Source organism: Myiozetetes cayanensis, unplaced genomic scaffold (assembly GCF_022539395.1).
Source record: "Myiozetetes cayanensis isolate MyiCay16 unplaced genomic scaffold, myiCay2020 scf9, whole genome shotgun sequence".
NCBI lineage: Eukaryota > Metazoa > Chordata > Aves > Passeriformes > Tyrannidae > Myiozetetes > Myiozetetes cayanensis.
The window spans coordinates 16,864,417-16,884,876 of record NW_026088185.1 but is presented as its reverse complement, the minus strand read 5'-3'; the positions used below and the strand labels follow the sequence as shown (position 1 = coordinate 16,884,876).

At 44.9% G+C, this 20,460-nt stretch overlaps 1 protein-coding gene across 1 annotated transcript in view; it reads right to left on the bottom strand.

Moving 5' to 3' along the window:
• The window catches only part of WIPF1 (WAS/WASL interacting protein family member 1), a 56,205-nt gene that overhangs the window by 7,527 nt on the left and 28,218 nt on the right, over positions 1–20,460 (bottom strand). The window contains 9 exon segments of the mRNA XM_050340015.1: positions 767–973; positions 3,417–3,599; positions 3,602–3,646; positions 3,649–3,731; positions 3,733–3,822; positions 3,824–4,175; positions 5,302–5,478; positions 7,698–7,827; positions 9,242–9,330. Coding sequence (XP_050195972.1) covers positions 767–973; positions 3,417–3,599; positions 3,602–3,646; positions 3,649–3,731; positions 3,733–3,822; positions 3,824–4,175; positions 5,302–5,478; positions 7,698–7,827; positions 9,242–9,292 — 1,318 coding nt within the window. The 5' untranslated portion in view covers positions 9,293–9,330.

Below are 20,460 nucleotides of genomic sequence, written 5' to 3'. Positions count from 1 at the left end.
TGTGGTTATTTGCTGGGATCCAGTTTTTCTGTCTACTCCCAATGGTTGCAATCAGAAATCAGTGTGCAAAGGCGCTGTAGGTTCTGAACCCTGCAAATGACTTGTGTAGGAAAAAATGCATTTGTGACCCACCTGCCTTATCTGATGTGTGATGATGTTTCAAAAGCATGAGTTACAGTTTTATTTTTTGTTTGCTTTTTCTAACCTTAAAAATGTCAGAAATACTAATTTTGTCCTCCTGTAATTAGCTGACGGATTTATCTGTTCTATGCAAATAGAAAACAATTAAAAAGAAAAGCATGATGAATCTTTAAAACACAGCAGTCTTGGACCTCATCTTTTCAATAAACACTAGCAGAAATAGATACTTGACATTTTCGGCAACATTCTGACAATCTCTTCCCTCATCTGCTTTTCAGCTTTCAGCTTTGAGTAATCTAACTTGTTCTGACATCCAAAATGTCAGTGTAGCTATGGTTTGAACTCATAGTAGAGTTGAAACAATCCCCTTCTTTTTTTTCAGGGTATTTTTGAAAGGGTTATTTTGGAGACTGTACTGATGACTTTGCACTTCTGCTCTATATATGGCATATTTACTCGATTCTTACTTGGCAGGGTTGATTGAGACCCCAGTAATACTTCTGTTGGTCAGAAGTCAAAGGTCAGCACTAGAAACAAAGTCTCTATCCCAAACCTTTTTTGACATATTAAGGCCAAAACAGTACACTGTTTCTATCAAAGGCAAACAACTGGGAGGATGGCTTACCATCACCTGGATCCTGGAAGCCATTTCTGACAGCTGATGAAGGTGGAGGTGGCGGTGCTGCCGAGCCCGGCCGGTCGGGGGGAAGCGGAGGTCGGGGCCCACCTCTCGGGCTGTCCAGCCCTGCCCGGGAAGGCAGCTGGGGAGCAGCAGGCAAAGCCCTTGAAGTGCTTCCATTCCTGCTTATGGGAGGAGGTGGTGGGAGGGGGCCTAGAGCAAGGTAAGAGGCAAGCACACAAATGCTGTTAGCACCAGGGGTTATTCTGCCCCTGGCAAGCCACTGCCTGCATCCCAAGGCCTCCCACTAAAAAAACAGAGAGGAAGGGCTGTCTTAGGGCCCTTGGCCCCAAGGGGTAATGGCCCTCATCACCCAGTTCCCTGCTCTCCAGGGCTCCCTAGGGAGTTAGGGCTGATTTGAAGAGTACAGCTCAGGGGAGCAGGGTATATCTAACCATTAATATACCACAGGGTCCACATTCCCATTATGCTCAGCTACAGAGGCCTCTGTAGAAATGCTGGTCTGCAAAGCTACTTTTAAAGCACTCTAACTTAACGGTGGCCACAACAAGAAGTTACAGCTGGAATTCAGGGTGCTGTGGAGGTCCAAACCATAACCCATTTCCTTTCTATGTACCATTGCAAGGCAAGAGGACATGTAGAAGACATCTGCTACTCCTGGAGGCTCTTTGTTCATAGGGGTGGTCCCCTCTGAGTGTCACAGCCTGGGTCTGTGGTGGCACACAGGGGAGTTCAGCTCAGGAATGGCAGCATTAAGCTGCATCACGTCAGCTCACTCATTTATAAACAAATGAGCTGCATGACAGATTTTTTAGTAGTTGGAGCATATCCATCTACCTTTAAACTCGAAGCAGACCTCACACATAGACTGCCATTTCCAGTGTTTGTGTATCTGAGTAACTGGCATAGTGACATGACAGGTCAAATACAAAAGCACAGCCCACGTAATACAGGACCAGGGCTGTCCTGAGGGCAGGGGAAGGGTACTTCTATAGGAAAATAAATAAAGACAAGAAAGCTGCTGCTGCCAGGGGGAGAGGTACCCATGGTTAGGACACATGGAGGTGAAGCAGAGGGTGTGGAGGGCTATGCATGTTCAAAGTCTTGTTACCTCTATTTAGCACAGTTGGGCAACAGACAATTATGTTCATTTTTATGGAATGCTTCCCTGTCCTGATGAAACCTATCTACAGACATGCATTTTGAAAAAGAGCAACAGATACTATCTCTCAGAAAGAAGCCTTGAAACATCTTTCAAGAAACATGCTGTACTTTGTGGATTTCCCCCCCCCTTCTTATTTTACATATTACTCAAGTTTGCCTTCAGGGAATGGCTTCTAAGAATGAGAAGCATTTAGCAATTTTCAAAATAGTTTTGCTTGCTCTCTCTCTAAACCAAGCTAAACTCCATAATCTGTATTGAACTACTGCAAAATAGTTGTATTTATGTTTATACATCATTGCTACAACTTCCTTCTACTTATTAAGCCAGCAGAAAGGTAGCCTAGGCTTCCTAAAACCATCTGCTTCAGAAAAGAGCCATCCAGGAAAGCACCAGTGGAAGCTGAGGCCATCATGGAACAAGCTCTTGGAATTGCAAACTTTCTCTGCAACTTTCCATCCTCACAGTCAATTGTGTCAGGACTTCTCTGATTTATTTACTGCAGGCTACACTAGCATTGTGCCATTCTTTGGGCTGGCAACCAGCTCCACAAAGCATGGTTTCGGGGTCAGTATTTTCTGTAGCTGCACAGCTGCGGTAGGTGCTGTGCTACTGCAGATCCAGGCTGGTTCAAGGAGCTGGAAAGCAGCACAGATGGCTGTTACTAGTGGGGGCTTTCATGACATTCATTTCTATCATCTAGGACTGGGTAGGTTTGAGATGATTTCAAAATTCTATTCCAAAGCATGAAATGAAAGGCAACTCTGCTGAGCTTCCCAGCATTATCTTCTGGACGATGCTTTTCTCCTCATGATGTTTCAGGGCCTGGCTGTGACTAAATTCTCTCATCTCAAAAGGGAGAAACATCAGGTATTACAGAGCTGAGCTATGATGTGCAATTCTTAAAAGTTATGAACAATAGTCATCACAGAGGACAAAGTATATTGAGAAATAAAGGAGATAATTCTACTTTCAAATTTGATATCTACATATGGTAAGTAACAATTTATTCACACTGAAACAACTGCTATTATATTTAACAACTGTTGGCTAGGTCTTTTATTAAAATAATTTGTATTTGGCTATGTTTGTGCCTCCTAGCACGTAGAAGGCCAGGTTCCACAAACCTCCATTCATAAGAGTGCCACCATTAACTCACGCTGGTTGACTCAGGAAGGCAAATGCTGTCACCCACCAGAAGCCAGGTAAAACAGCTTCCCTGCATCAAAAAACCTAGTGGGGAAATCCCATTGGCAACCCTTTTCAATTACAGTAATTATAACGAAAGTTACCAAGATCTGCAAAAGTACACGTGAGCGTGCTGGTGATGCACTGTGACTTTCCTTAAGCCATCGTGATGCCCATAAACCCTCGCTTGCAACTGCAGAATCCCTAGTGCCATCCTGGGATGTGTTTGTCACCCATGTGAAGCCGGTGCGTGCATGGGCAAAGGTCCCACCTGTTCCTCCCTACCTGAGCGGCCGGGCGGGTCCCTGACGGGCGGCGGTGGCCTCTCGCTGGGCGGCGGGGGCAGCGGTCCGGAGCGGCCCCCGCCGGGCGCCGGGCACGACCCCAGCGAGATGTTCCTCTGCGGCAGCCGCGGCATCTCGTCGCCGCCGGAGGGGGCGGGCGGGACGGGGGGCGGCCCCGGCCGGCTGGGGGCGGCGGCGGGGGCGCAGGGGCGCCGAGGGCGGGCCGGGGGCGGCAGGCACGGGCGGCTTGCTGTTCTGTGGCGGCGGCGGGGGCAGCGGCCCCTCCCGGACGGCGGTCGGCCGGTGCCCGGCGGGGAGGCGGCGGCGGCGGCTTGTCCTCCGCCGGCCGGCCCGGGGTGGGCGGCAGCGGCGGCCGGCCCGGAAGGGGGCGTCGCCCCGGGTCCGGGCTGCCGGAGCGGCCCGGCCGACCCCGCGCCCCGGCTGCCCGGGAACGGCGGGGGCGAGGGCCCCAGGCTGGGCTGCCGGGTCACGCCCGGCACCGGCGGCGACCCCCGGTTGTGCAGGCTGGAGGCGATGGGCCGGGGCGTGCTGGGCACCGGCGGCGGCGCCGCCTCGGGCTTGGAGCCGGCGTCGGGTCTGGGCGGCGGCAGGCGGCTCCTCTGCGGGTCGGGGGCGGCGGTCCTTGGCCCCGACGGCGGCCCCGGGAAGCGCGGCGGGCCGCTCGGCGGCGAGAACGGCTTGGCGGCGGCGGCGGAGCGGCCTCCGGGAGGCAGGGCGGGCGGGCGGCCTCCCCCGGGGTCTGCGGACACAGGACAGGGGCATGAGCGCCGTCGGAGCGGCACTGGGGAACCACTCCAATAGCAGGTTACAGCCCGATATTGCTTATGAGGGACGACTAAAGTGTCTGGAAAGTAATACAAGTGATGCAGGCATCACAGCAAGCAATGACACAGGGAGGGAAGACATGGTAAAGAACAAGTATTGGATACCATCAACCTGAGAACAAAGAAACGTTAGCTTTTAAATTATATTTAACAACAACAGTCCGGCAAAAGACTCTTTTCAGCCCTTCCTAGTAGCTGTTTTCTAAGGATGTAGTTGTGCACATCAGGAAGATGGCAGCAGGCCCTGCAGTTGAAGAAGTACTGTTCTGTGATGCCAGGAACTTTTGTGTTAATACAAGGTCCCAAAATAAACTGTGACACAATAGAAAATACCAGCTCCAAGAGCCTGTTTTGTATGTGTGCTGAAAAATTATGTTAGGCTATAAAATATGTAATGTTCGTCACACTCTACAATGTCCATTGCACCGTCCTTCTTCAACAAGCATGAAATCCTCTGTCCTTAAACTTACAAAACTCACTGGCCCCAGATGTCCTTTTCAAGGGGCATGAGGCTCTGGGCAGCTGTTCTGTCAGTCAGAAGTACAGTGCTTGCCCCAGACAAGCCTCCAACTGCAGTGCGTGTACCAGCCAGCTGGGATGCCTCCTGCGCTCCCTAAGTGGCAAATGACGCTGTTGTGGAGCTGATGCAGATGTACTTTCTGTTTGGAAAATAGATCCTTTTTCCTGGTGCACAAGAAAGAATTAGCCTGGATCCTCCTATGTTCCCCTCCAGTTCTGCACACCAACAGCTGAGGCAGGACCTGGCATCTGCCTGACTGTACTTTGCAAGCAGCAATTCAGCACTGCCAAGATCTTTAGTCTTCATCAATAACTAAGAGGATAGGTGGAAAGGGAGTCCCACCTCTCCCTCATAAAACCTAATAGTAAGAATAAAACAAGACTCGAGCTGAAAATTACATTTTCTAAGAGTCTAAGGTATTTGATGGCTTTTTCAATCCCAGCAGGTAATATATTGCTGTGCTATGAAGGTTTTAAGCAATGTAATTTATTTTTTCGCACTGGAACTGCAAGGTCTCTTACCAGCATCTCGACTTGCAGCAGATCTGAGCTTTGGCATTCCTGCTTGAAAAAGGCCTCCAAGGCCAGGTGGTCCACCACCACCAAAACCGCCACCGCTGCCACCACCAAAACCCCCGCCACTGCCGCCACCACCTCCTCCAAAGCCACCGCTGCCACCTCCACCAGGTCCTTTGGGTTCTGTTGGAAAAAAAAAATCCTCCATGTTAGTGAAGCAAGACTAATCCTGAAAAGTTATCTCTTCCATTAGAGCAATGCTTGTAGCTGGGGAAAAAATGGATGAGCTTTCAAGATACACAGGGTTGGATCATCACAGCTACCATCACCATCACTATTGCACTGTGGCAGAGGTGGTGTGATAACCATAGCCGCTGTGTTTTATTAAGCCATCACTTTCCTTAGTCTGCTCTGGACTAAAAAGCAGATAAAATCACTATGGAGAATTTGGAAATGAGCATGGATGGGACCTCTAGAATATCATGTTGTCTTTGTTATCATCTTAGTAGCTTCCTTCTGTTTCTTTGTACTTCTGTTCTCTTATCCTTGCCCTCCACTTCTCCATAAGCAGAAACAAGGCAATCTCATGGAAAATAAGAAAGGAAAGAGGAAGACATAGGGTCCTTCCTCTTGAAGGTGTGTCTGGTGATCGCTTCTGGGAACACATCTCTCATTATTGATGATGTTGCAACATATCTACTTATCTAAACAAAGCTTAGCAGGGAAAGAGATCCCATTTCTGATTACTTTTCTGTAGATTCAGAAATGCAGTGACAGGATCATTAGCTGTTAATGTTTCCAATAGGCAGGAATTATTTTATCAGCCCCCTCACTTTCTCTCCTGTTTCTCTTAAATGTCAGTATTTCTGCTGTGACAACACTGAGTTGCTAAAAGTAAAATCAAAGTATTTCCTCAACCACCCATACAGAGAAGTGCCCTATTCAGAGCGTCACCGCCAAATGAGCAGGCCCACAGGCTGGGATATCTGTGGAGATCAGCTCTCAGACGATGGGCTACATGGATGAAGATCAATGGCTTCATCTCTTCAAATCTTGATTTCCACAACTTTGGGTTGGCAATAATTTCACTGACTTTATGGTAATTAAAACTTGTGGATGAAAAGCACTTCTAAAAACCCTCCCAAGGAAACAGGAGGAAGAGTGTGTCCATGGAGGCACGTTTCACATTATCCTTCTCAAGCACGTCAGCTCAGTTTGGCTCTGACTCACATAGGGTGTGAACCTCTGGAGAAATGCTGCTACTATGATTTAGTCTTTCATCATGATTTGTTAATTCATGTAAACAAGATAATAGGCTGCATAATTTTTATCTTACTGTTTATCCCCTCCTTTAATCCCCTCCAGCTCACTACAATAGCTAGAATATGTAACTTCGCATTCAGAGGTAATAAGTGTTTAAAAACTGTACCTGGCTGATTGCAGGACTGGGTTTTTTTTTTTAATTATTTTTATTTGGTCCCACTCCTCTGGGCATTTCCTGCTTTCCTCATCATCTTCCTAACACAGTGCAAGCCTTTAACTGCATGGCCAAACCTAGAGTGAGGTGTACCACATTTGCTAATCAGTCTGTAGAAGTGTCTTCTCTCCTTAGGCAATAAATCCTGTTCCTCTCTCAGAGCAGGACTGTGTTCCCCACACTTCTCCTGTTTCTGTTATGTCTTCCCAATACTTTTGCTACATGGGCTTTTCCAGCCTCCTCTCAGCACTGACCAAGGTGTTCTGTGAGACACAGCAGCAGCATAGATGGATGGAGACCTTATTTCCATTCAAGTAAGTGGAGCCACTGCCTTGTGCCAGAGTACTGCTGGGCAGGCTGGGCAACAGGGCTCAGCCAAAAAGATAATACACCTGAGTCACTCCAGGAATGGTAAAACTGTGTGCAGCAGTGACACACAGGTGGAGCTGTGGCCTGTGGCTCTGGTTCTGCTTTAAGTGGTACTGGGGCCATTAACGAGCCAATGGTGTCATGCCAGACATGCACTTATTCTTATATTGTTTATGCAAAAGTGAAGTCTGACATTCCAGTTTATTCTCTGTGCTCTCCTCAGTCCTGATGGGGGTTTTGTTTGCCTGATCTGCTGCAGCTCCTCAGCAGAACTCCTAGTAGGGCTTGTATAGTTTTCCGATATAAGCAAACAAGAAAATAAACTGCTGTATGAGGATAAGCGAACAAATTAACATTCACATTTCATAAGCAGTACTTGATTTCTCAGCTGACTATTCATCCATGATGAACAGAATTTTCTTCTATGCATGCCAACTACTGGCACTTTCTTTTACCTGCTTCTCTCATAGCAGTTCATCTGATGATAATTTTCTGCATTCAGATATGTAAAGCCATTCACACCTATAGATACTGAAACATATAGAATCATACTTACTGTCTAGAATTGGGGCACTTCTGTCATTAGTAACAGTCTTCTTGAGCTTTTTTCCTTTGGTAATATCAGATAACAGAGCATTTCGTCCTGCTTGTTCTGACCTGCTTAGGGATGGCTTTTCAGTGTTTGCCTGCAAAATAAATGAGAAGGCAAAATAAACCTCAACTTCTAGATGAAAGTTCTGCTCAAATATGGCAGTTACTTGAGACTCCAGTTTCAGTTTGGACCGCACTGGAGTGAGTAGCACACCATGTCTATTTTTGTGAATGATGTTAAAGGTAGTTGGCCCCAAACACTGCTACTATTCTAACCCACACTAATCACCAGAAACTGAATGCTTCCATGTGAATTCACATTCTTTAAACTCAAGATTCAGAATTTCTGATTTTTTAAAGCCAAGGCATATCTATGACAAATTACATACATAATCTGATTACACAAGAAGATGGGCATTCTTGAAAGTTGTTGTGAAATACAAATTCTAGATAAATCAGAAGGAAGATGGACCTTTATCTACTATTTTAGTTTTGATAGAAATATTTCAAAATGGCAATTGCCACTTTAATATATAGACCTCTTTGTCTAAACCAAATGAAAGCTTTAGATGCATGAGGTTTGTCTCAATGGTCCTCTCTTTTCAGTTTATGGTTTTGTTAACAGTTTTTCAAGGAAGAACGAAAAAACCTCAAGCCATACACATACATGCCCATATATATGCCTCTCATTGGAAACAGTGGTTTCTGAAAATCTTTCTGACTTATCAGATCAGTGTTACAGAGATTTCCTCAAAGATGGAGAGAGTTTCCATGGAGGGACCAAGCACAGAGTGCATACTTGTGGTGGAAAACGAGGGAAAGACTCTTCAGAGGCACAGCCCACTCTATCTGTATAACCAGCTAGGGGTTTGCTCTGAAAATATCTGAGTAGTTTAAAATGGCATTTCAAGAAGCCCTTTCCTTCTTGTCAGTGAGATGACTGACTGTTGGGAGGGCAAACACAGCACAAGATCTACTTCAGTTTAGGCTTAAAATTAAATCAGGTCCAATGTAGTTTCACCCACTGTGTCAGCAGTGGATCCTGTGCTCTGATACCACAGGCTGGCTGAGGGAGCTGTGCTAGCTGAGAACTATCCTTACTGAATTTAAACAATAGGACTGGTTTTTTTCCAGCTCAGGTCACGTAAGTACTAGAGGAGAAGATGGGAGTACATGTCTGGAGAAAGTCAAGGGGATACCAAGACTTCCATTTCCCTGACTTAGACAAGCTGTTGTCTCTCCACCAGATCAAAGCACCAGTGTGGGGGGGAAAGAAGGATGGAGAATCAGAGTAGATGATGACATCCATATGAGCACTGGAAAGGAGTGGAAGTGATGGACTTTCTCATAGGATCAATAAACAACCAAAACCAAAACGTTGGAAAGCTTTCCCCAAATGTCAGTGCATACCCTCATCCACACCTCCGTATCTCTGGACATCCTATTCAAGTGTGACATGCAGCAGTAGAGAACAGTGCATATGGTACATTTACCTCCTGCAAAACTTACCAAGGCCAGTGTTGGGGGTGGAGGGGGAGCGGGAGGGGGAGGCACAGGCATGGTGGAAGGCTGAGCTCTGTCTGCTCTTGCTACGAAACCTGCACAGCAAAACACAAACACACAAGGCTCAGAGATTAACACATCTTAATAAATAAAGTTCTACTCACCTAAAAAACATCCTTGGAGCTAACAGGTTTATCTTCTACATTTTCTAAGTCTAAATAATATATAAAAAGCACCTCATATTTAATTGTATGGAAACCAGCTGCATCTTTAAAGAGGGGCTCCCTACATAATCCCCATTGACATATAAACTCACAGACACATCCAGTTTTGCACACTTACACAATCCATGCAATGCAAAAAATGCAGAAACAAAATTGTACTATTTTAATCCAACAATCTTCTTCCATTGGAAGTGCTTCAGGATAGTTCCATAGCTACACCATCAACTCTTGCTTCAAGAAGATATCATACTTTGAAGATCGTACTCAGAAAGTCAGATGCTGACCTGTTAAATCCCTTCAGCTGCTAAAAGATTCACACATGTGCTGTTATGGGTAGGGTGGAACAGCAGAGCTCTAGGACAGACTCATGCTTCTTCCTTTCTCCCTGCTCCCTCGGAAGATTCCAGGCTCCATCATCACGTCTGAATGCACCTTCCTCCTCCTCAGAGGTAGCACACAGAGTCATGCTATGTGCATTTTCCCTGAGGAGGAAGAGCAAGCAGGCAGCCCAGCCTCTCAGCTGCAGGCTGCTGCAGAGGAAAAGCCTGGCTGCTAAAGCTCAGCCTTTCACAATGTTCCCTACTGGAGACCAGGCTCCCACTTTTCAACACTCCAACCAGAACTTTCAACCTAAGACAATCCTAGGAGGGTCACATCTGGGATGTAGAACTTCACTGCAAAAAAAAAAAAAAATGAAATAACAGAAAAAAGAAAAGCCAAGTGTCAAAGACTATTTTTTTAAGTCACGAGGGCTTTTTGTGGCGTTTTGGCACCCAGCTTACTGGAACTGTGCCTGTTGAGGCTTTGAGGCTTTTCTAATGGTGCTGTGGCATTTCAGCATGTGGTTTACTCTTTCACCTGAGCTTTCACCTTCTGCTGGCCCATGCACCTGAGCCAGCTTCAGGAACAATGATTTGCCACCATTTCTATATTGTTTGCATGCAGCAGGTAAACACAGTGGGAACAGGAATACAGGTTATTCTCCATACACTCCCAGGCAGATGGCTGAAGTCCCCAGGGCAGTTATTTACAAGAATACACAGCTTTTGCCCTTTTAAGTAACTTACATGTTTTGTGATGAAATCAAGGGGAAGTGTAACAGCATAGTATCTGTCAAATCAACATCATGCTAGGTACAGTACCCTTTACAGTTTAAATGAACATTAGGAAAAAGTGCTGAATGAAACTAAATGGCATTTGCAGTGAGGGCTTGAGGTGAGTCATGACCTACAATGTCTCTCATTGCTCCAACATGATCTATGACATTTATGACAGAAAAAAAATGGTACAGAAAGTACAGATTTATCTCATCAGATGTTCATGCTCCAAAAGAATTAGAATACAGCTATAAACTTTCCCTCCTCCCCCAAAAAAAAAATAAATTGCTGACCTACCTTCCTCAGAAGAAAGCTTTTCTAAAATAAGACTTTAATAGATTTTGTGTAAAATATTTAGGGAGGAAAGGGCTTGGAAAGAAGTCAGACACATCAACCCTAGCTCTGGCTAAATATCTAGAAAAACCATGGAGTTTGAAGTGGTGTGAGGCACTACTACTGTCTCTGCTGTTTGCAGGTTTTCTTCTCCCATACTGCAGGAACTGTTTCTCTTTCCGGTTACTGCAAAAGAGCGAGCAGAGCAGAGGGGAAGCTGGTGGATGGACAGACTGACTGACAAAGAGGAAACTGCATTGAAGCCAAGCCTACGCACGGCTGTGCAAATGCACGCGTTCGCAAAGTCCTGCAAAGAGACCAGCCTGCTCTCATCAGTCCTTTGGCACATTACTGAGCATCTTAGGGCATTTCCAGAGAAACAACAGTTTCATATTCAGAGGATCTGCTTGAATTCAGTTATATTCCTGTCTTCCTTATTTCTAGCTCTCAGTTGTTACATAAAACTTTTCAGAAAGCCTGACCCTTTCCCAATCTGCATATTCTAAATGCAATATTTGAAATCTGAAGCCTATTAAAAGCACCAAGACTAATGCTGCTTTGTTCTTCAACTTCCTGTTTAAAAAAATAGTCAACAGGAAAATAATTTCTTACAGCAGACCACAACCATCCTGTTTCTTAACACAGTCTTTTCACAGCTGCTGTTGTCTCTAGCTTAACTGTGCCATGAGGGTATTTCACCAAGCTTTTAACTGCTTCAACTGATTACAAAGAGAAAGTCTGCTCTCTGCACTGCTTTGCTAAGAGGCCACAGCAGTCTGGATAATGTACTGAGTATCCTTGGCACTCCATGTATCTCAGGAAGGTTTCTGGAACAGGCAGATACAATTTGGTTTGATATTAGACTTTTAAATGAATCCCTTAAGGCAGCTCAGACCTGAATGCAGCGAGTCAGGTGGTCTACAAAGCACTTTCTGTAAAATACCATAACTTGTCTACCTCCCTGTCAGTTAAGAGATTGCTTCCTGCATGCTTGGGCTGCTCTGCTCTACTTTTATGTCCTTTAGATCAGCTTCTTAAGGGATTGGTGGGGATAGAGGGGAAGAAAGGTGATGCTTGAAGCCTGAGTTCTCTAAGGGGAAGCCACTACCCACAGACACATCCGGCTTCTCCAACGCCCTCCCTTGCGCAGACGATTTGCAAGGAGGTAGTGGGGAGAAAGGCACTAGGTGTTCCCTCCTTCCCTACCCCATCTTACATGTACCTGTAGTCACTAGCTGCACAGTAGCTAGTATTTCTGATACTGAGGGGCTTTTTCAACTGAACTGGAGTGGAAATTAGGCACATACAGCTGCACAATGGTGAGCTTAGTATTTAGCTGCTGCTGAACAAGCCCTGTGGGCCTCAAAGGTAGGCTGGAAAATGGCATTTTAGAAGCACAGGACAAGCTTCTGTAAGATAAACTCAGGCAAAACTGCATTGAAGTTTAACGCAAGCATCCTGTAGGGTTGTTTACTTGTGATGTTCTAGAGCACACACTTCCTTTAGGGGCCATCAGAAAAGAGAACACATGGTTTGACTCAGAAACCTGCATGCCCATGCAAAAATGTATACTGCATACACTTACAAAGCCAGTAAAACACCCCATATTGTCAAATTTTAGTTTAAAACCAAAGTTACAACACCATTCTTACTTTTGTCACTCTGACTCTACTTCTGCTGAGAAAAAGGAGAATTTCAGAAACTCAAGCTGAGACTTCACAGGAAGAAACAGCACCTCTGTTTTTGAAGCTCCAACTCACCCTTGCTGTTCGGTTGGATTCTGTACAATCTATTTCTTTGTCTGACTTACTGTAAGGAGAATTAAAAAAAAAAAAAAAAGGTACTCTGGATTTTAAAATTCGATCACTACAAGCCTGTAGGAAGAATAATAATGTTCTGAAGAGGTGCGGTGACCTGGTGACTTGCCCCCACAGTGTAGGGGGATGAGAAACACCTCTTGGGATGCAGAAGCAAAGCAGCTGAGTCAGCACAATGCTAAACTTGAATTCTGCAGCTGCTTTGTTCATCACTAATTCCCAGTAGCATAGAGATGTCCTAAAATGTTAAGTGTAATTGCAATTAGGGGAAAGCTTTGGTTACTGTCCTACACTTCAGCAATAGACTCAGATCATTATTTGCTCTTGGTCAGTGGGAAAGAGCTGAATTTAAGAAATGGATGTTATGTTCAATTGTTAACAGCTGACACTATAAAATACCTGAAATAGTAAACGATCCACCCAGTAACAAATTTTACCCATCAAATCTGTTAACAACCAAGCTGGTTATAACACTTGGTGTTGCAGGGTGTTAAAAAGGACCCAGTTTCAAAAGACTGAAGGTGTATTGATACTTGAAAACCCAGGACACGTGTCCTAACATATTTTCTAGGCTGCAGTGTAAGCTATCACAGCTTTTAAGAGCTGCATGTTAATGTTATGTCTAGATGAGCATCGGTGGTGCAGCAGAAAGGATTCTGGTGACTAACCCGCACACGTACACTGCAGCATCGGCCACTGAGCGCCAAACACAAAGGTCTGTATTGTCAGCAAGAGAGAAGGATTTCCACAGCTGGCAGCAGCGGCAGCAGCTGCTCTCCCGCTGCTCAGCAGGCGCCGGTGGCACCGCGCACACCGCCGGTTCCTGCGAGAGCCAGCCCCGGTCGCCCTGGGCTGCTGTCGCCATGAGCAGGCACCCACCGCATCCCCACACCCGCTCTGCACCGCACCCGGAGCCTCCTGCACGCCCTTCTCGAGAGGGCTGTGCACAGAGCCCGCGGCTGCTCCCTTTGGAGAGAGCCAGCCCGGCCACCAGCAAACGACAGGCTCCAAAGATGCCTAAGTAAAGAATACCTGCCTAAGAAAGCTCTCGTTTTTGCAAACTACCAGGCACACCCGGCAGTCGCTATCAGGAACGATATAAAAATATTGTGATGTACAATATATAATGATAAAAGCTAATATCCTTTAAAAACCAAAATAGAGGCGAGAGAAAGCATATATTGCATTCTGCAAAGAGCCCCTTGCTCCACAGAGTAATCTATGAAGAGCAATGTGCAAAAATGTCACTACATTGAATACCATGAAACAGAAATCCTGAGTATTTCAGATTTAATTTGATATTTCAGAAATAATTTCAGGAGCATGACAAATGCTAAAAAGGAAAATGACCTTTAATGTGGGATGGACAGTGGGAACAACTAGACTGCAAGTGCACAGTTTGCATCTGGTCAGCCATTAAGAGCTGCTTGAAGGCCCTCCCTCTTAAACATATTGAGTCAGAGGCAGACAGACAGCTCACTGTGGTTAATCATTTCCTGCATGATTAATTTCCATGCAAAAAAAGAGGAAGGAACAAACAACTGTAGAAATAAAATAGAATTGATAAATTTAAGAGGAAAAAACCCTGAAGCTGCCAATTAAAATGCTGATTGCTCCTCTATGCAAAGGACTCAACTTCCAAACTAGTGCTGATTTGTTTCTTTCAAAATGAATTACTCTCTCCTAATGAAAAAAGCAAATTTTTAAAAAAAAAATATGAATTTGAGGCAATTGGGCTATGTTACCACGTACTTTAGTAAGGTAGCTCTCAAAACAAAAAGGACAACTAACTGTAAACACATTACAAAGTAGCTGGAAAACCACTTAAAATCAGTTTTATACAGATCACAATATTTCTTCATGAGTCATTTTTTAACAGAGTACAAAACTATTAAAGCTTTGTGATAAAAAAATGTTACAGGGAGGTCATGAAATTTGAGCTACCCTGCTCCCACTTTCCTGGGCAGACCCAAGTCATTAGTAAGTCTGTATGTCCCACATTCCACCACCGTATTCTCCCAAGGCCAGAGGGGCTGCCTGCACTAGGAGTGTGCTGGAGTATGGCATGGTGTGAAAGAACTTCAGAGGTTGCTGAAGATGCTCCTCCCATGCAATACCATGCTGGCAAATCTCATCTGAAAAAGTCACGTACTTCTTCTCTTTTTATTAATGTGTCTAAATATAGAGCAACCCATATATAAATACACAGATAGATGGTTTTAAGCCCCTAAAAAGTTCAGCAAGGGCCCTAAACTGAATTCAGTAGAGCATGAAGCTACTGGAATATACTGAAGAGGAACTCCCTTATAAAGTGGAAAAAAAAGACTATTTAGGAGACTCTCTGGCCTCAATCACTTACTAGAAGAGTGAAAAGCCTTTCAGACACTCAAGTAACCTGATACTAGTTTTGAGACCCAAGGAACTGCTGTATAAGAACCCTATATCCACTGGGAGAGCCTTGATTTTCATTCTCCTAACTGGGATAAACCTTTTGAATCTGAGGAGGTCTGGAGGAAGAAAAGTGACACTTAAAATGTTACTATCAGTATTTTTAGATCCTTTAACACCAGTGACTGGTCTTTTAAGGATGTTTTCTGAGTAAAACTACAATCCTGATGCAGGGATAACCAGGCTTTGTGGCCTGAGAAAGGACATTAAAAGGGTGTGAGAATGCAGACTGTCCTCTCCTGTCTGGAGGAAGCTGTGGTAGCAAAACTTTTCACCCTTAAAACCACTTACAGAGAACTGGACAGCCAGAAGGGAGGCCCACAGAGGAGAAGTTACTTTGGATATCTGAGACCCAGGGAAATTCTGGGGAGCTGCCGCTGCCAGAGAGAGGAAGCCTACTTTATTGGGGACTTTTCGTGTTTCAAAGAAACCCTCTGCAGTACCTGAAATGAGTGGTTTGAGTATTACTTTCCACTAGACTGAAATGCCAACCCTTACACAAAATTCCAAGGCAGAGGAGGCGCACCAGTGATGGAGAGCTCTTGCCTAGACCCCGAGGCAGAGCTTCCTGTCTCTTTCCACAAACTACCATCAGAGGGGTGATGGATGATAGGCTTTATTCACAATCAGGTGTATAAAGTGGATGAGGTCTATGTGGCCCCAAAACAGGATTTGGCCCAAGCTGAATGACACACAGGAGGATCTCCCACAGGGAAATGCACCTTTACAAACTCAGCAGTGACTGATGTGGGGGATGCAACACCATCCTGCTGCAGGTAGGGATCAAAAAGAAGAGGAAAGCAAGAGCCTGGAGGCCTCTGGCAGAAGTGCATGGGGTAGTTCTTGGGGAAGAAACAGATGTCAAGCCATTATTACAGTGAGCATTTTTTTCAGCCCTACTGAGGCTGCAGAGGGATGATATATTTCTTGTTTCGTTTTGGACATACCCTTTTTAATAAATTGCAGAGTTCTTTCACCTCTTACAACAGCACAGCTGAGCTATGTGAAGGTGCTGGGCAGTTAGTGATGAGCAGTAAAGATAAATAGCAACAACAGGAAACAAAGGACATGACTAGTTAGGAGAAGTGTGAGGATGCTGGGAGGTGCTTTCACATCTCTGTGCATCTTATCCCAGGCACCTGTGCTCTGTCAACCCTACAGAATCTCGACCTTTCTCCACACCCCTCATGCTCACCTCCCACATCCCAGAGCATCTGACGAAGAGCAGTGATCCTCCAGGCAGCACTGTCTTCATCTCACACTGGGCAATTCCCCAGAGACCTGAAACCCCTTGAACACTTTCAATCTACTTCTTACCATCATAGGAATACAGTAACAAAGCAGGTTACTGTGGGGTATCAGCGACAAGTGAGCCAACAGACCACTGAGTGAGCACATGATTGTTGGGTGCCAAGCAGTAATAGCCAGATGCACCTCTGGCCCATGGCAAGCTGCAACCAGCAAACCTCATCTGTCAGATGCAATCAAGACTTATATGAAAATCCAGTGGTGCTGCATCCATGGAAAGTTACAGCTAAGAAATAGGCCACTATGGTGTCAGAATGTTGTTTTAATCCAAGTATTTTAAAAATATTTTTCTTGTCAGTGACATGTTTTTCAAGATATGCAGCAGATCATATGCAATGGCTAGCTTTGGAGGACTTCCCCTAGTCACCAGTATAGTCCCTTTTTGGAAGAAACAGCAAAGTTTTTGGTCAGTTTAAGTGTTTGGATGTTGACTTGAGAAAAGCTGATAACATAAGAGCAAATACACTATAGCAGAAAGTATCTGACTCACTGAAAACAGAAATTGCTTCCATCCAATCCCTAGTCCTATAATTTCTTTCAGCCAGCGCTTTCAGAAGAGATGTAGAAACATACTCCTGTCTGCTCAGACTCCAAGAGTCATCTCACATCCCCTGCCACAACAACCCAGCCCTGGGGAGCAGGACCTCAGCCCTACAAAGGACACTTGGAGCAAAGCCCCTGCACTGGGCACCACAGGAGGGAATCTCCACAATGTTCTAAAACAGGCACATGTGAGTCATTCCTCAGCAGGAGGCCAGGGACAAACCCAGCAGAAAAATCTACAGTCCTCGGGTGAGACAGTGCAACGTCCTACAGCTCTCCCAACACCCCCCACCTTCATGTCAAAAAATGAAGAGCCCTTCCCGGGACCAACCACTCTGCAAAAAGCCCTATGGCAAAAGGCTTCACCCTCTTTCCCAGACAGAAGTGATGGTTAAGGACTGAGCTGTTTGTGCCTGAGCTCTTCTTCAGCTGTCCAGAGTAGAGTTGTCTGCAACACTCCACCATCCACGGCAGCCTCTGGTCAAGCCAAGTGTTTGAAACAACACAGGAGGCTGTGTTATCCCAGGCACACTGCCCAACACAGCCAACAAGGATTCACCCAGGCTGGAGGCAACCTCAGCATGCAGACCTAAAGAAAGGGACACTTGACTCCTGGTGCTGTGAAGAGGCCACAGGGACAACATACTTTGGACAATAAGGACCCGATGTCTCTCTCCAGCTTATTCCCTTCTCTGTTAGTCCTTGTGAACATTTTGTGTTCACAAAATACTGTTCCTAACACGTAGCCCAAGAGCTTTTCTCCAATGGGGCTGCTTTTTCCAGTGTCTCATTGCTGTAGTAGTGATCACTCAGTGTCATGTGGCTGTTCAGCACTTCATAGCTTTCTCCCCAAAACCTGAGCCCTTTTAAGCTCTAGGAGCTGTTGGTAGGGTCAACAGGCTAATTCTGAAATTAAGGATTTCTGAGTATTGCCTCCAGCTTATTCAGTCCTAACAGCCCTAATCAGAACAAAAATAATTGCATTAAGTTAGAAGAAGTCATTAAGAACAGGACTTTTTCTACCAGCTTATCCTCTCAACACAGCACTGCTCATCTCTCTCACTGGACGGGGTCATTCATGGCCTGGCAGTGGCAGGCAGCCCACAGAGAGAGGCAGGAAGGGATGTTTCCCACAGCCCACACCTGGTGACCCAGAGGTGGAAAGGCATAGCCTGGCCCTTGGAATGCCCAGCTTGTTACTATGGGAAAAAAACTTTTGTTTCCACTATCATACCAGCCTTTTGCCTTTCCACCTACTAATCCACTTTCATTTTTAGGGTGTTGCAGCTCTGATCAGTTGTTTGCTTTGTGTAACATGAAAGCAATTCTGCTATTTGAATCAAATTGACAGAAATCTGGAGGATTTTTTCCCTTTTCTCCAATGTTTTGTGGCATAACAGGTCAAAAGCACCAGATACTAGTCTGATTTTTTTTTTTTTTTTTGACACTTGAGCTGTTGCAACTTTCAGCTTGGAAGGAAGTCAAAAAAGGAATCAAATATGGAGAGCAAGTCCTGGGATTTTGCTGGTGGACTTCTGCTGCCCATAGTGGGTATCCTGCAGTCCCCTTTGCATCAGTAATTATAAGAAGAGGGGCTTCTCTGTGCAAATCCTGAGGCTGGGATGAAAAGAGACTGTTTGGAGCCACAGGTTACGTCGTGGGAGCTCTGAGACACCCCACAGCACATCATCTCCATGCCCTGGGCACTAAATTCATAATGTTGTGACCTGCATAATGCCATTGCTGAAAGATGCATCTTCTTTCACCTTTGTCTTACCAACAGGATTACATGAAGCTATAGTTGAAAACATTTTGCTATAATGAATACTTACAGAAAAGGATCAAGAATCTCTGACACTGTGAGATTATTTTACTTCTCAGTACATATAGGTTTAGAATTGAATTGGCTTCAGCATTCAAATAGGCTTTTTTAACATAAAGCATTTTCTTCAGCACAATCAACTAAGTCTTACTAACCATGCAGCAAACTGTGACTAGTCTACCAAAGGCAGCATATTAAAATATTAAAATAGCAACCGCCTCTAGAAGGGAAATCTGAGGCATGTAAGGGCCAGACATGTGGAATGAATTTAAAACAGTTTTCCAATCTCTGTCTCTTATAAATATTGTGATATTCCTATAAAAATGTTGAAAACCTACAGTGTACAGAGATTAGTTCAGGTTTCACATCAAAAGCCCAAACAAAAAGGTAAGAGGCCTGAGCAGTCAGCAGGGAAAGACACGTACACAAGCAAGAGTACATTAGTTTTTACAGCCCAGGTGCTGACATAAATTAGAGTAACTTGAATACCTGTCATTAGAAGAGCAATCTAAGACTGATCTGCCCAGACTGTGGTAAAAACAAAACAAAACCCAGCCCCAGATCTGCATAATGTAAGGTAGCTTGCTTTGCCAAAGACAGTGGAGAAAAATAAACACCACCTCAGAGCCACGTTACTGTCCATAAAAGCCTTGGTTCAGTGCAGCAAGCCCCATAAATAAGTTTTGTGAGCAACAGGCAACCAGTTCTGTAAAGATTTTAATTAAAAAGAAAAAATTTAATTTTCCATTCTGAAAGTTATTTTGAATGATTTGAGACTGCAAAGTGCTGAGACTACAAACCTCCACTAAACGGGGTAGAAACAGAGAGTCTGATTTTACTCTCAGTAGAGTTCATGGAAAGACTCAGAACAGTTTTCATAGGAGGCTAGATGAGACCCACTGTGCCTTCTGACTTTGCTGAAAGCATTTGAATTATCTGAGATCTGACTTAGAGATTAAGAAGAGTGCATCCCATGAAATCCCTTGATGATCTCTGCTGTACAGGGATTTGCACTGTAGCTCGAGGTTAGTCATTAAACCAGATCATTTGTGAGGCACTGAATCCTATTTACACACAAGTAATGAATTTGAGAAGTGTCACAGTCAGCAAGCAAGGCTGGCCTTGGCTCCCACACCACCATCCTTTGGATGCCGAAGGCTGGTGGAGCAAGGACCACAGCCACAGTCTGCACAGTGATGCCATCACTTGTGTTCAGCACTGCTGGCATCTTGCTTCATAAACCTGGGGAGAGCATCCAGCAATATGTACTTTCATCTATCTCAAAGGACCATGACCTATTGAAAAACTCCCTGTAAATTACCCTCTGTGCCCTGCTCACAGACCACAAACTGAACAGAAACTCACGTCACATCTTACAAACTGACTAGATACTAAATGAGGACTCATTCTGCATATGACTTGTATCCCCTGTGTCCTGAAACCTTCTCTGACCTCCAGTCCAAAAAGCTATAAAACAGCATTTGCTCTGCCCTTTAAATACTTATTTCAGTAACATGGCCAGCAAAAGTTAAGTTCTTTGTAAACTCGGCTGGGCTGCTACAAAACAGTTACTTTTTTACAATTCATATTCCCAAAGGAATTAATCCAAGTTTGCAAATAAAGCAATTGAAAA